Here is a 15,319-nt window from a genome sequence, read left to right as displayed (position 1 = left end):
GAATCACCATACAAGCTATAACACAGATATTCATATATTCATTCTAAATCCCTGAAGAATACAATTATAGCAGTATCTCACTCCTCCATTTTCCTCATTACATTGTCACACCCTAACACCTAGCATCTTTATTAATTCTACCCGCAACACGTCAGCACAGAGGGTGCTGACTTGGCAATTACATCTGGTATTCACAATCAACGGTGATGTGAGAATCTGTGACGCTCAAGCCATCTGAGAAACCCGTGACTCTGGCTCGTGGCGGTTCTCGCCCCTCCACCGCTCATCATCATCACCACCATGAGACTATAAAACCCGCGACCGAGATCACTCGCTCCCTCTTTGCTCGCAAAGCATTCGACGCAGCCTTCTCCTCGCCTACGAAGTCAGAGCAGAGAGTCTCTCCTGCCCCTTCCCTCTGTGATGGCTTCGGCGACTCAAGCAAGCCTTCTCCTCCAGAAGCAGCTCAAAGGTAGGGTTTGTTTTACTCTCTGTGAATCAATGGTGCCGTTTCTACTGTCTTGATTTGAATATTCTTCCTTTTTTGTTTCCACAATTGTTGGATTTTGAATGATCTCTTTGATTCTTCGTTTTAGATCTCTGCAAAAGACCGGTGGATGGCTTCTCGGCGGGGTTGGTTGACGAGACCAACGTCTTTGAATGGAGTGTCTCGATTATCGGACCTCCTGATACGCTGTAGTGAGTTCTCTTTCCAACTTCCCTCTAAAGATTGTTTCTTTTTCCTGTGTTTTCTTTCATCTCATGTGCGATTAGTCGGGTGGTCATTCAATTCTATGTTTTACTTGATCATATTATTTAGATTTTAATTTAGGAATATATGTTTGGTTTTGACTTGTATCTTTGCTGCTAGTTGGATTGATTTTTTCTTGAGAGTTGCTCGATACGCTGTCTCCATATGACTTCCTAGAAAAAGTTAGTAAAACTAGAAGAATTTAAGTGATAACCCAAAAATTTGAGTGGACTTTATTTTCTTTCTTTATTCTAAGAAACCAAATATGGAGTGGGAAAAAGATTGGTAAATTAATTTTTTTTATTAGCAGTTTCAAACTTTCATAACTAATGCTGTCCATATTTGTATTTATTTATTTATTTTTCTTTTTTGGGTAAAAGATATTAACATCTCTTGAGGTTTGGTGAAAAGATAAGAGGTGAAAAGACAACAACCTCTCTTGAGGTTTCAAAACCTTCAGGAATCTCTCTTGAGATTTCAAAATTTTTGTAGACCTTTCCTAAGCTTTGCCATAAATACACAAACCTCCCCTTACATTTGGCAAGAAGAAATTTTTTTTTGAAGGACATAAGTGACCCAAAAATCAAATGTCAAGGGTGGTCTAGTAGATTTTTGAAATCTCAAGAGAGATCTATGGGATTTTTGAAATTTTAGGGGATGTCCTTACTTTTTACCGAACCTTAGGGGAGGTCAATGCCTTTTGCCCTTTTTGTTTTCTTGGTTGTGAGCTCTATTTGGATGGAAGTGCATGTTTTGGTGTGTGATATTCTTGCTTCACTGTCCATCTGTATTTGAAGAATAGTTGCTATTCGTCTGTATTGAAATATTGAATAATAAGATTCGCTTAATTATTTAATTGTCATATCATATTGTTGCAGTGATGGGGGATTTTTCAATGCTATAATGTCCTTTCCACCCAACTATCCAAACAGCCCTCCATCAGTGAGGTTTACCTCAGAGATTTGGCATCCTAATGGTCAGTAGGTCACACATTTATTCTATGCTGTAAACTGAATTTTTGTGCTTTTGTGTCTGAGAATTGGCTGCAAACTAAAGGCAAGCTACTGCCTAAATTGCAGTTTATCCTGATGGCCGGGTTTGTATATCGATTTTACATCCTCCTGGTGATGATCCAAATGGTTACGAGCTTGCAAGCGAGCGCTGGTCGCCTGTCCACACAGTATGGTTTCAACTTTCTTTTTTTTTATAAATTTCTTTCTTATTCTCTTGGATTAGCTCTTGCAATCATCATTAATGAAATGATGAATGTTAGTGCCGTGAAACTGTGATTCTGTGTGCAGCGCTTACATCATAATGCTTTTATTGGCTTTTATCTTTTATTGTTTTAATTTTGAGATGGAGGAAAATGCAATCTTGAATTTACAGCTGGGGGAATGAGACTGCAGTCAGTGGCTACAATAGTTCAATTGGCATGTTTTGTTACTCATGACAATAACAGTCTAAAACTTACTGATGCAAGAGTTCTTGTGATTTATACTCGAAGTTTCATGTTATGCCATTGCATAATGTTGCTAATCAATAGAAGTAGGAGTTTTGGTCTATATAATAGCTTGAGTGTTTCTTAATGTTGCGTAGTACATCAAGTGTATATAACAGTTTCAAAATTTGGTTGTGTTATACATTATGCTTATGCTAAGATTGATCTCCTTATCATTTTATTTTTGCTTCTATTTCTTGCAGGTTGAAAGCATCGTGTTGAGTATCATTTCAATGCTTTCAAGTCCTAATGATGAGTCTCCAGCAAATATTGAAGCAGCGGTAAGTGATAGTCTTCCTTTTTAAACTATCTGTTATTTGGATTATTATCCATCATTTTAGGCTGCTCTGGATGTTGCTATTGTCATTTTGATCTTTGAATAGAAAATTCTAATTACATTATTAGATGTGCAAATTCATCTATGACTCTTTAAATTGCTTTTATGGAGTGGGGGGAAAAGATTACATGAATATGAAGTTCTAAGCTTCCTTGGAGTGAGTAGTATAATCCAATGTTTTAAATCACGAAGGTGTAAGGTGATGCGTTTTAACCCTTAAGAAGTGAGGCGTAAGCCTTAAGGCATTAGTGTGTAAGCCTTTTGAGAAGTTTATTTATAAATATAAAAATTTGTAAATAAATTACATATAAATTATAAATGAAGAAAAATTAAGAAAATCACAAATATGATGTAAAAATATCAAATACAATTATCAAACCACTTGTTGGCCATTTAAAAATTGCTAACTTGAATTCATTATGTAAATCATGATGTACTAGAGATAGTTATGACATTACAAAGTTCAAATTATTTTCAAAATTTAAGACACAAATCTCAATTATTTTGGAAAGGTTAAGGTTCAAGAGTTTTAGAAATCAACTCATAGTTATATTATGACATTCTTTTTATGTAAACATCTTACTTAAGAATCACACACCCAAAATACGTAAGCCTCAACTAAAAATGCACAAAAGGTGTGTTTTTTGTACAAATGCATAATGCACAAAAGGTGTGTTTTTTGTACAAATGCATAGGCCATTAGATTTTTCGGGATTTGGTATTTTAGATTGAGCCTCAAGGTGTTTTTGGCCTATTTTGCCTTGAGGTGTGCCTTAAGGCGAGCCGTAAAACCTGCTTTGATTGAGCTTTTAAAACATTAGTATAATCTATTGAGTATTATTTTGTAAATTTGAATGTTGACTATTCAGGAAGAGGAGGTACGGAGGTGGTCCCAAAACACACAATAGTGTGTCACGATCCTCCTCCCTATTCAAATCAACACTAAGAAGAAAAATTAATTACCAAAAATCAAAAGTAATCAGCAATCAACCACATAAATCAGCCACACAATCATGAAGAGAACACCAAAATTATGTGGGAAGCATTTCAATTAGTGTTGCAAACAAACCAAACCATTCACGAGCGGTTTGGGGGTTCGGTTTGGTGAGGGCTTGTTAATTATCTAAATGAGTGAGTCCCAAGCCCAATTTTAGGTTCGATTTATAAATGGGCTGGAACAGTTAGAATAGGTGGCATCCGGGCAAATCAGCAGGTAGGAACCCTCCTCTTCCAGCGAATGCTTTTTCTGGGATAGGAAGAAAGGGAACACGAGGACATCTACAGTACAATTGGAGGAATTACATTAAGGTGAGGAGGGAGGAGGGGAACACAGAGGCTGGGGAAAGTTCAAAGAAGCAAAACATATGGAGGCAGGTCTTCTGGATAAGAGGAAGGTTAAAGAAGTTGTGGAATCTGAGAGCTAGGATGAAGCTAATTTTGTATATGCAGAAGATGGCAAAGAGTTCTTGTCATAATTTGAGTCTGAGGATGAGGTTTGTTAATAGAAAAGCTGAACAAGGACAAAGAAAAGAATGCTATATCATTGGTCTAGGTATGAGTAATTAGAATACAAATGAGGTTGGGATTTCTGATGGTACTTTTCTTCCTGCAGCAACTACAGAATTTTAATCCTTCTGTGAACCCAATCATTTACCCTTTGTGATCAATTCTGAAAGAAGGCAAGCAATTTGTCAAACAACTCCAAGGAAATAGAATTGGGGAGTAATGTTATTTCCGAAGGTATGCCATTTAATTATGTGTTTTTTCATATTAACTCTGAAGAACTAACTTGCCATAAGGAATCCGGGGGAGAAGGAGATCTACAAATCGTTGACCTTTTAGGCGATGAGAGAGAAAACTAGGAGGTCTACGAAATGGATCTTAGCTTAACTGCTCCTTAGGTGATTTGGTTAGGTTTAAGAAAGAGGATTTAGGGCAGAGGAAAAAAGCTAATAAATTGCAAGGAACTAGTTAGGTTAGCTTCTTTGGTGAACTATGAGAAAAAAAAGGGAAGGGGAGAGGAGGGGGGGGGGGTTTTGGGGGGTTTGTAGTGTTTCCAAATGAAGATTTTGTCTTATGTTAGAGGTTTGGGGGAATTAAACAAAAGGAGGGTAGTCAAGGATTAGGTGAATAAAATCAACTTGATATTTTGTTTCTTCAAGAGACAATTAGGTGAGATCGATTCCTTTGTTTTTAGGAGTATTTATCCTAGATTCAAGGAGTGGGGTTTTTTTTCCCCATCCTTAGGATCTGTGGGAGGTCAATTAGTGGCGTGGGACACTAGGTTTGCTACATGCGAAGAGAGCATTTCTGGTTCTTTTTCCTTGTCTATCTTACTTAAGATTAGGGGAGTAGGGGATTTTGGTGGTTTACCTCTGTTTATAGTCCTACTCAACTTTCCCTGCGGGAAGACTATAATTTTGATGGCTAGTTTGTATGGGCTATGCGATCTGCATTGGGTGGTGGGGGGATGACTTTAATGTCATTAGAACCTCTAGGAAGAAGTTCAGGGGCTTTAGGGTGACCAGTAGCACGAGAATTTTTGACTATTTTATTAGGGATTGTGGTCTTAGGGATATTCCTTTGAACAATGGCTGTTTCACATGGGCAGCTTCGAGGGATAGACAGATCTCGACTCACATAGATAGTTTTTTGTATTTTGATGCATGGGAGGATCTTTTCCCTAAATATTGTTCAAGACTGGTTAGGCCCACTTCTGACCATTGCTCGATTCTTTTGAAGCCCAATCCTATACAGTGGGGTCCAACTCCTTTTATATTTGAGAACATGTGGCTTACGCATCCTTCTTTTCACGATTCTATTAAAGCTTGGTGGAGAGAGTGCCACGTTTAGGGCTGGGAGGTAAGTTGGAGAAATTTGAATTTTATCAAAGAAAAATTGGAAGTTTGGAATGAAGAGTTGTTTGGGCATTCTAGGGGTAGGGGAAAGGAAAATGATACTTTGATGGAGGTTAGCGGTTAGGATGGATTGGAGGAGTGTAGTTTAATAGAGGGGCTGGAAGATACAGCTAGAAGGGGTCATCTCAGTAATGATTTGGAGGTGCTACTTATGGGGGAGGACAGGAGTTGGTGTCAAAAGTCTAGAATTAATTGGGTTTGAGAGGGGGATTGTAATTCTAGGCTCTTCCATAGGGTGGCTATTGGGAGGGGAAGGAAGAGCTTTGTTAAGGAGTTGGAGGTTGATTTGGGGGAGATGGTGAGAGATCACAATCATATAGGAGTGGAGGTTACAAATTTCTATAAAGGATTGTACTGAGATGGGTGGAGGAATAAATTAAATATTGGAGGGCTTGGATTGGAAACCTATTGAGGAAGAGGCGGCCAAGTGGTTGGAGACACCATTTGATTTGGGGGAAATAAGGAGGGCTGTGTTTGATATAAATAGGGAGAAATCACTAGGCCCAGGCAGCTTCACTACCATGGTTTTAAATCGCGGTAGCGTAACGTAACGATAATGGGTGTAACGGGAAGCGAGAGTAGCGGATGTTACATAACGGGAAGCGGGTGTAACGGCCGTGAATTTTTTTGAAGCACGCACAACCTTGTGCATATTAGCGTACTTGTATGTTTTAAACTTTTAGCTCTTCTTAGAAAGAGTTTTAGCGCATTTTGGATCCTTTAGTTGGAGTAACTAAGTTATTTGGTATGAGCAACAAGTTTACATTTGTTTTAAACCACCATTGATAGAAAAATTATGTTGTGTGCATATTTATACTTCTCATCGTTCTTATTTATGATAAATTCTTATGTGTGCTAAATTAATTAATAAAACAAAATACATTTTACACTCCATTAATCTATTAGAAAAATAAGACATACGAATAATACAAATATAAAATAGCTAGAAAAGAAAGAAGGTTGAAGTTGAAAAATATAGAACATGAATATCACATTACTAATATTATCAAAATAAAATATTTTCTTAACAAGTTAGTATTTTCAAATTGTTAATTAATGCATCTATTCTGAGTATTTAAAGAAATAGTAAATTTTATATCATTGTCATCCACTTTATAATCTTTTCCCCCTCTTGCCACTTGGTATATTGAGAATGATATATGAAAGAGAGGGAAAAAGTGAGAAGAAAAAGTAAAAAATAAAATAATTTTTTGGTGTAACAGTCCTGTAGCAGTTACGTAACGGCTGTAGCGGCCTTTACGTAACATTCGCTACAGTCGTGATTTTTCTTCCCACCGATTTTGCCGCATGTAACGGTATCGGTAACCCAAAAAACTGTTACGTAACAGCGTTACATAACAGTCGTGGCCTTTATTTAAAACCATGTTTACTACAACTGTTTTTTTTAGGAAGTAGTCAAAGAGGATGCCTTGAACTTTTTTGAGGAGTTTCATAGGAATGGAGAGGTGTGCAAGAGCATGAATTCTACCTTCATTGCCTTGATCCCTAAAATGGATAGGAAAAAGTAAAAGATTTTAGGTAACCCAGCTTGGTGACTAGTAGTTATATGCTGCTAGCAAAGGTTCTTTCAAAAATAGGATTAGAGAAGTGTTAGGGGACACGGTATCTTTGGCACAATTTGCTTTTGTTAAAGACAAATTGATTATAGATGCTGCTTTGGTAGCCAATGATGTGGTTGAGCGTGTGAAAAGGAGGGACCAAAAAGGAGTGATCTTTAAATTGGATTTTGAAAAAGTTTATAATATGGTTAACTGGGGTTTCCTAATGAATGTGCTCTAAAGAAAAGGTTTTGGGAGTTCGTGGTGTAAGTGGATAGGAGGGTGCCTCAATTTGCTAATGCATTTGTGATGGTTAATTGCCAACCTAGGGATTGGTTCAATATCTCAAGTGGGTTGAGACAAGGGGATCCATTATCTCCTTGCATGTTCACTTTGGCATGGATGTCTTGAGTAGGTTGGTTTCTCATGCTTAGGATCTGGGAATTACTAGTGGTTTGTCTATAGGTAGAGGAAGTGGAGGTGTTTCATCTTCATTTTGCAGATGATGCCATCTTTTTTCTTGAGAATGACGCAGTGAAATTTTGAAAGAATCTTGTGCTGCTTTAAAGGAGCCCAAGTCTGAAGGAGGTATGGGTTTTGGTTATGTGGTTTCTAAAAACATTTCTTTAATTGTGAAGTAGTTATGGAGGTTTCCTTTAGAACCTAATTCCTTACAGCATAAAGTAATAAAGGGTAAATATGGTTTGCACCGGAATGGATAAGATTCAAAAGTAAGTGGCACTGTTACTCATGCAAGTTCTTGGAAGTTTGTTTCACTGGTAGCTTGTCTTTTCTTTCCTTTTACTTGTTTCAAAGTGGGGAATGAGGACAAAATTGGTTTTGATGAGTTAACTCGTTTTTGGAGTGTGCCAAATTTGCGGGAGGACGCAAGGCTTTGGATTGGGAATACTTTAGGGTCTTTTTCTTTAAAAGGTCTTTTTTCTCGAATCTTACTAAATCCACAAACCGTGGCCCTTGTTAAATAAAGTTCCATGGAAAGAAAAAGTTCCATTTGAAGTCTAAGCTTTTGTTTGGACTCTCATACTCAACAAGATTAATACGAATGGCGTGTTACGGATTAGGAGACCCTACAAAGCTCTTAGTCCAGATATTTGTATGCTGTGCAGTGGTTCAAATGAGAGTTCTAGCCATCTATTTCTTCAGTGTAAGGTGGCGAGATACATATGGAATAATCTGTTTTTGTTTTTTGGAGAAGAGTGGGTGGCTCAGAATCTATCTTTGATTTTTTAATGGTAAAGTTTTGGGGTTTTAGAAAGAATAAAACAGGGAGAAATTTTTGGGTCTGCACAGTTTTTTCAGTGCTGTGGGTGATGTGGATTGAATGGAATGCCAAAATTTTCAGAGAGAAGAAGGCCCTTCCTTCTCTACTATGGGAGAAAGTAAAATTTTGCACCTCTTTTTGGGCACATTCTTTTGGGATTTTTAAGATTATGGATGCTGCCCTTATTGCTAATGAAGTAGTGGATGCCTATCTGAAGGAGGGAAAAGGTGAATAGTGTGCATACTGGCTGTGGAGAAGCATTTGATCATGTCAATTGGAACTTCCTTCTTTATCTTCTTTGGAAAATGGGCTTTGGGGAGCTATGGTGTAATTGGACTGTTCAATGCATCAAAATCCCAATCTTCTTAGTGCTCTTAAATGGATGCCCTTCTAATTACCTTTACTTCTTCAAAGGCTTGAGACGGGGAGATCCCTTGCCCCTTTTTCTGTTTATTTTGGTCATGGAGATGCTTAGCCTCATGCTGATGAAAGCTATTGAAGGAGCGATCTTTAGATGTCTCAAGGTGGGCAGAAATGAAAGGCTTACAGAAGTTTCTCATCTTCTTTTTGTAGATGATACTATTACTTTTTGTGAAGATGACCCCCTTCACATCCTCAAACTCCTTGATGCATTTTGTTAGGATTTGAGGCTGTCCCAGGCCTAAAAGTGAACCTTGGTAAAAGTGAGCTTATTTCAATTAGGGAAAACACCTAGGGGGTGGGGGGGGGGGGGTGCGTGAGGGTTCTTTCCTCGCTAGTCTTTTGGGTTGCAAGATGGGAACCTTTTCCGTTAATTACCTCAGTCTCCCCTTTGGTTCCAAATTCAAAGATAAAGGAGTCTGAGACTCCATTATTGACAAGTTTGAAAGGAGATTGGTAGGATGGAAAATAAATTTATTTTCAAAAGGAGGCAGACTCACTCTTATATGGAGCACTTTGATGAATCTTCTAATTTACTTCATCTCTTTCCTTCCCTTACCAACCTCAGTCCTAGTAAGATAAGAGGGAATTTAGAGAAGATTTCCTTTGGGAAGCTTAGGGGAGGAGTTTAAATATCACCTTGTTAGATGGGGAGTTGTCAAACAACTCATTTGTTCAAGAGGTTTGGGGTTGAAATCCCTCCTCGCTTTCAATAAAGCCCTCCTTTGGAAGTGGTTATGAAGGTTCATGAAGGAGAAAGACCACCTTTGGTGGGATATTATTGTTTCTAAATATGGGCTTGAGCACAACAATTGGACAACTCACAACAGAAGAGATCCTCCTTGTGGAATGGAGTGGTAGTATGGAAATTCATCAGGAAAGGATGGGATGATTTTTTTCAATTTGTTACATTTCAAGTGAGCAATGGGACCAATGTTTATTTTTGGCATGATCTGTGTGGTGTGTGAGCCATAATCTTAAGAGTTGCATTTCCTTCCATCTACATCTTGGATTTTGACAGAAATGCCCTTATCAGTCTTCATCTCCGAATCAATGATCAGGGAATTTTGTGGGGCACTCCTTTTACAAGGAATATAGCATGGGAACTTCACACACTACTATAGAATTCTCTACCAATTCCGTCACCAAAACGTCCCCAAAGAGCCAAATTTTGGCTTTGAACAAAAATGATGTTTTTACTGTTAAACCTTTATATAAGAAGCTCTCACAGTTGGGAACAAGTTGCAATAACTCCCCTTGGATTCACATTTGGAGGGCAGCAGCCCCTTCAAAGGTTGCCTTTTTTGTTTGGGAGTCCACGCATGGAAATATTTTAACCCTCGAAATATGCAGAAAAGAGGGCTTACAGTCACAAATTAGTGTTTTCTCTGTATGGTTGACACATAATCAGTCAAACACATTCTTCTTCACTGCCCTTGGGCAAGGATTTGTGAAATTTGACTCTTTCCTTGGCTAGGCAGCAGTGGGTTATGGCAAATTCAGTTGGAGGCGAGATTTGGGCTTGGAAAGGCATCAGAGGCACAAGGGAGAAGCGAAAGGCTTTGAACCTCAGCCCTCTCGCCATCTTTTGGTGTGCTTGGAAAGAAACAAATAAGAGAGCCTTCAAAGATTCATCTATTCCGCATCAGACCTGCAAAGGCCAATGGGTTGCTACTGTCTTCAGCTGGCTTAGTGGGAAAATTGTTAATGATCATTTTGTAATCCTTGATGTTTGTGATACTCTTCAGAGAGTGGTTGATGTTTTGTACCTTGGGTTGACATCCCCTTGATGCCTTGCTAATAAGTATATTTTTTGCTGTTAAAAAAAGGGTGTATCGCTGTCTGATGTCGAAAGAATTTGGAAGGCAGCTTTAATGTAACTGTGCTTTGTTAGTTTTCAGTTTTTCCCAGAAGTTTTCTTATCCTCCATTCTTTGTAATTATTCTTTTTATTGATAGATCCATTTTTGCAATAAAAAAAAATTCTTTATAATTTGTAAACTACTACTTAGCCATTCTGAGAATCATAACTTATATTCATCAAGTAAAACGCAGGAAGAGATAAGTATAACATTGAAAAGTTCATGTTAATTTCATGATCTAAGATGCAACTCTCAATTGTTTTCAAGAGGGGGAGTTTTAGAGATCTACTAAAGTAAGGCATTCTTTTCATGTAAACATGTTAACAAATTTTTAAGCCAAGTGTATGTCAAATTTCTCACCCCTAAAATTGTTATGCCTTAAGTAAGAAGGCGGAAGGTTTGTATGTAGTACAAATGTGGAAGCCACATGTTCCTTAAGGTATTTTGGGTATGTTTCCTCTCGAGGGTAGTTGCTAGGTGAACCTTGGTTGAGCCTTTCAAATTGTTGGCATGAAGCTCGCCAAAGAAGTTGCTCAATGAAGAAATAGAAAATTTGATGGAATTCCTCACCCCTAAAATTGTTATGCCTTAAGTAAGAAGGCGGAAGGATTGTATGTAGTACAAATGTGGAAGCCTCATTGTTGAATATGGTTGCCTTAGGTATTTTGGGTATGTTTCCTCTCGAGGGTAGTTGCTAGGTGAATCTTGGTTGAGCCTTTCAAATTGTTGGCACGAAGCTAGCCAAAGAAGTTGCTCAATGAAGAAATAGAACCCCCCCCCCCCCCCCAAAAAGAAAAAAAAGAAACATAACATTGCAGTCTGTTTTATTTAAAAAATTATTTTATTTTTAAAAATTTCTCTGCTCTTTTTTGAAACTGATTTAAGTCAGGATTATGGACACAACCGTATAACAAATCTGGGTTGAACCTGCCTGCTTATGGGTAAGGATTGGCTCACTCTGGGGCTTGGGCTATGGAGCTAGGTTAGTTTCTGATTTCGGTAGACAAATATTAAGGTTTGTGTTAAGAGGATATGGGTCGGGTTAAGAGGGCGAATTACTGATTTAGGACAGTGGGGGGTTGTAATGATGAGGAGATGCTGGTCATATCAACAATTTATGTCGCAGGCAATGATCTGTTAGTCTTCTCTTATGACAACACAGATCTAATGGCGGAGATTGGAATTGCTCACTTCTCCTCCTACGTTGTAGATATTCAACTTCAGCAGTAGCCTTTTCTGTTTTATTTTGTTTTGTTCTTTGTTTTTATTTTATTTTATTTTTTTGGGGTTTATCTTGTATGGGATGAAGAGTGTTTGGAGGTTCAGGTTGACTAGTATTGCAGCTGCGGGTTCAGATAAGGATTAGGGTTATAGGCAGTATAAAATCCCTAAAATAACAAAGTTGAAATGTACAAAATAAAAGCCTAACTAGTCCTGCATTTATGACAAAGATGAGAAGTCATGCTAGATATGATCGCCTTTTAATGGTGCTCATTTTTCCTTGCACCTATAGCAGTGTATCAGCAGTGGCCTTCCAAAATGCTTGTCATTTGTGTGCATCACAATCTCTAACACTCAGCAGTTTTTTGTGTGCCTGTGTGCGGCTTTTCTTGGGAGGTCAATTGGGCCTACCTTAGACAAATGGGAATTGCCCAATCATAAACCTTTACCATACCTTCATCCCCAAGTAACCTTGACTCACCATAGATGACTCATAATCAAGCCACTAGGGTTGTCTCCTGGGGAACATAAGCACAAAAATGGCAACAGAAGACACCCTGAAATATGTGAGTATTGTGGGGTTTACCATACTGTGCCTCTCCAGATCATGGTCTTAGGAGTTTATTTTATGCCAATATCACCATTTATCTCCAATAGATATTCAAGAACATTTCAATATCAACATCTGAATTCTTCTTACCCTATGTTTGGGAGAGGCCTTGGGTTTGGATTTGTATGGATTTGGAAAAAAAATGTAATGCAAAATTGTATCTTGTCCAAATCCACCTAAATCGAATTCCATGCTCCCGAATGCAGAAAGTATTTTTTAAAATTCCATTTCACATTTTCAATGATATTGATATATTAATCCTCAATGTTTTTGAAACATTTTATGTGGTGAGGGATATCAAAATTTTCATCTATGCTTGAAATACAAGCACTAAGAACTTCATGAGCAGCTCACCTTCCATAAAGAGATTGTATTAGAGCCCAAACTGGTAATCTTTTTTACAGTGGTATTTCCCATTGGTGAAATTGCAGAAAGAATGGAGAGATAAAAGGGAGGAATTCAAGAAGAAAGTAAGCCGATGTGTGAGAAGATCACAAGAAATGTTATGATCAGATGCTGTTGCCAGTCTTGGATTTGATTGGAAAATATCTTATTTTTTTGTAAGGGGAAAACATCTTAGTCAGTTTTCAGGTAAAGCATTTTTTTTATTTTTTTTCGTTTGGTTTGGTGTGATTCGGGATTTTTAAAAAATACCTTGGTCGAATGTAAAGTTCCCATTATGATTTCTGCTCCCCATTTACATCATCATTCTTTATCTTCTTTGCATTGTCAGAATTAATAGGCAGTAGTTGTAAGGTTGTATCAAAATCTTCCATGCCATTATTTTACTAAACTTAGGCCAGGAAAAGGGTTTGTGATAACTTAGCCATTGTATTTGAACAGGTAATGATTAAATTTTGGACAACTGATTGCCTTGTTGGGCTCGCAATCAAATCAAATCAAAACTGGTTTCTGAAGCTTCTTGTGGTTCCTCTCTTTTCCCCCCACCTTAAAAATTCAGGCTTCTCTATCATTCTGTTTATTTTTGGAATGCTACTGCTGAGCTTGTTTTACATCCTTCACAATGTTGCTACTAGACACTGATGATAATAACCTTATCTAGTCTTGTTGCTTGCCGCCAAGGAAGGAATACAATCTCCTTATTTTATTTCCTGCATGCATCATTATATTATGATATAACTTGGAATGGAAAATGAAGAACGCATTCAAAAATCAAGTGATGAATTATTCCATTCCATTCTTGCATATGATAGTGTGTGGTTCATAGAATGGAGTCGGGTATAAATGAAATACGATTGTATGGCAGTGTTCGAGTTCCAAATTCCCTCCCAAGTAGTTGGGGCATATTACATGCGTTTGGCAATTCCATTGGCTCTACTGGCCCCCCGATCATACAATAGGGGAAGCCCATTCTCAAATCCTAACACCATTCGATCCTCTTCCTAAACTTTGGACTTCACTATCCAAGAATGTAGTTTGTTCTCCAATCCGAATCCTTTTTGACTGACCGTCTTCATAAGATGGGTTGATGCATTTAAGCTTACATCAAGCATATGGTGAAAGGATAGGGTTGTGGCCGGTTGGCTATCAAATTATGCCTCATTGGTTTATATTATTTTTTAGCATATTCATTCTTGTTTCTTCCTCTTTGAGTTTGGTAAACCAAAAAAAAAAAAAAGAGTTCCACCAGCCTCCATTCTATGTTGTCCACTTTTGTTATATGCTAATTTGGTGTTCTCAATTAATTCAATACATATGCCAAAGAAACAAACAGATTTAGGATGAATGGAATTATTTTGTTCAAAGAGCGCAAGGCAACACGACTACACAAACACATAGATAACACAAATTCCTTTGAAGTTTAAATGAGAACTATTAATGTATAGCTAAATGTATTCTTCTAAGTCTTGGTATCACCAACTTAATCACTATATATGCAATCAACAAGCTCCACATTATTAATATAGGATTAAAAAACCTATATTACTTTTGCATTCCATTAGTGTTTCCCAAGATATAAGATTTTTCAAAAAGTGCTATTGCATGATTTTTATTTTTTTATTTTTTGGTTTAATTTTAGTCTAACTTGGATTCACACCCAAAATTATATGTTTCATATTTTTTTTTAATATATTGTATTTTATGTGTGACTTTTACTAGTTATAGGGTGTGATTTAGAAAATTGTCTATGAAATAAAAAAAATTAAAAAAAAAACTCAAACATGTCCGTTACTTTGTGTAACACAAATTTTTTGTACACAGTTTCAAGCTTGGATAAAGGAGCAGGGATAGTAAGCGTAAATTCACCTAAATTAAGGAATAGATTGTGTCAAATATTGAAGGGAGATGTTTAATATGTTAGTACAAGAAATTAAGATTAGATTAGAAACTTGGAATATAGGGACTTTTATGGGCAAAAGTATGAAAATAGTGGAAATAATATTTAGAAAGAAAATTAATTGAATTTGCCTTTAAGAAAAGAAATAGGTAGATGAGAAAGCAAGTGAAATTAAAAAATTAGGAAAAAAACATAAAAATGAGGTTGGAATTATTATAAACAAATACTTAAAAGATAATGTAATAGATGTTAAGAGGGGATAAGATCATTAAAATTAGTAAACTTTAGGTTTGGAGATAATAAATTTCATTAGTGCATATGCTCCCCAATAGGTTTAGTAGAAAATCTTAAAAGATAATTTTGGAAATATATATATACAGTATTTTATAAGGGATACCAACGTTTGAAAAGACATTCATAGGAGTTGATTTGAATGGTCACATTGGAAAGGATAATGCAAGATATGTGATGATACATGAAGGCCATAGATATGAAGACAAAAATAAGGCTTATGATACAATCTTAGATTTTGTCATGTCTTATGTTTTGGTTGTATTGAATAC

At 37.0% G+C, this 15,319-nt stretch overlaps 1 protein-coding gene across 5 annotated transcripts; it reads left to right on the top strand.

The window, feature by feature from the left end:
* The first annotated feature begins 205 nt into the window (after positions 1–205).
* LOC131159744 (ubiquitin-conjugating enzyme E2 7-like) lies at positions 206–13,565 on the top strand. Of its 5 annotated transcripts, none has more exons than XM_058114899.1 (6): positions 206–472; positions 597–699; positions 1,630–1,727; positions 1,831–1,931; positions 2,453–2,530; positions 12,862–13,165. In XM_058114899.1, the coding sequence occupies exons 1-6, from the start codon at positions 424–426 to the stop codon at positions 12,964–12,966; spliced, it is 534 nt and encodes a 177-aa protein (XP_057970882.1). In that variant the 5' UTR covers positions 206–423; the 3' UTR covers positions 12,967–13,165. The 5 variants fall into 5 exon arrangements, with proteins under 5 accessions (XP_057970882.1, XP_057970883.1, XP_057970879.1 ...); XM_058114900.1 differs by having other exon boundaries at positions 211–472; positions 12,889–13,565; XM_058114896.1 differs by lacking the exon at positions 12,862–13,165 and adding an exon at positions 10,247–10,687 and having other exon boundaries at positions 211–472.
* The last annotated feature ends 1,754 nt before the right edge of the window (positions 13,566–15,319 follow it).

Source organism: Malania oleifera, chromosome 7, assembly GCF_029873635.1.
Source record: "Malania oleifera isolate guangnan ecotype guangnan chromosome 7, ASM2987363v1, whole genome shotgun sequence".
In the NCBI taxonomy this organism is placed as follows: Eukaryota; Viridiplantae; Streptophyta; class Magnoliopsida; order Santalales; family Ximeniaceae; genus Malania; species Malania oleifera.
The sequence above is the reverse complement of the archived record's forward strand: the minus strand, read 5'-3'. Positions and strand labels throughout refer to the sequence as shown.

Coding starts and splice junctions, on each gene's coding strand:
- LOC131159744 (XM_058114896.1), top strand. CDS start 424: ATGGCTTCGGCGACTCAAGCAAGCCTTCTCCTCCAGAAGCAGCTCAAA. Junction 700..1,629: donor GGACCTCCTGATACGCTGTA/GTGAGTTCTCTT, acceptor ATATTGTTGCAG/TGATGGGGGATTTTTCAATG. Junction 2,531..10,246: donor CAGCAAATATTGAAGCAGCG/GTAAGTGATAGT, acceptor TTGGCTAGGCAG/CAGTGGGTTATGGCAAATTC.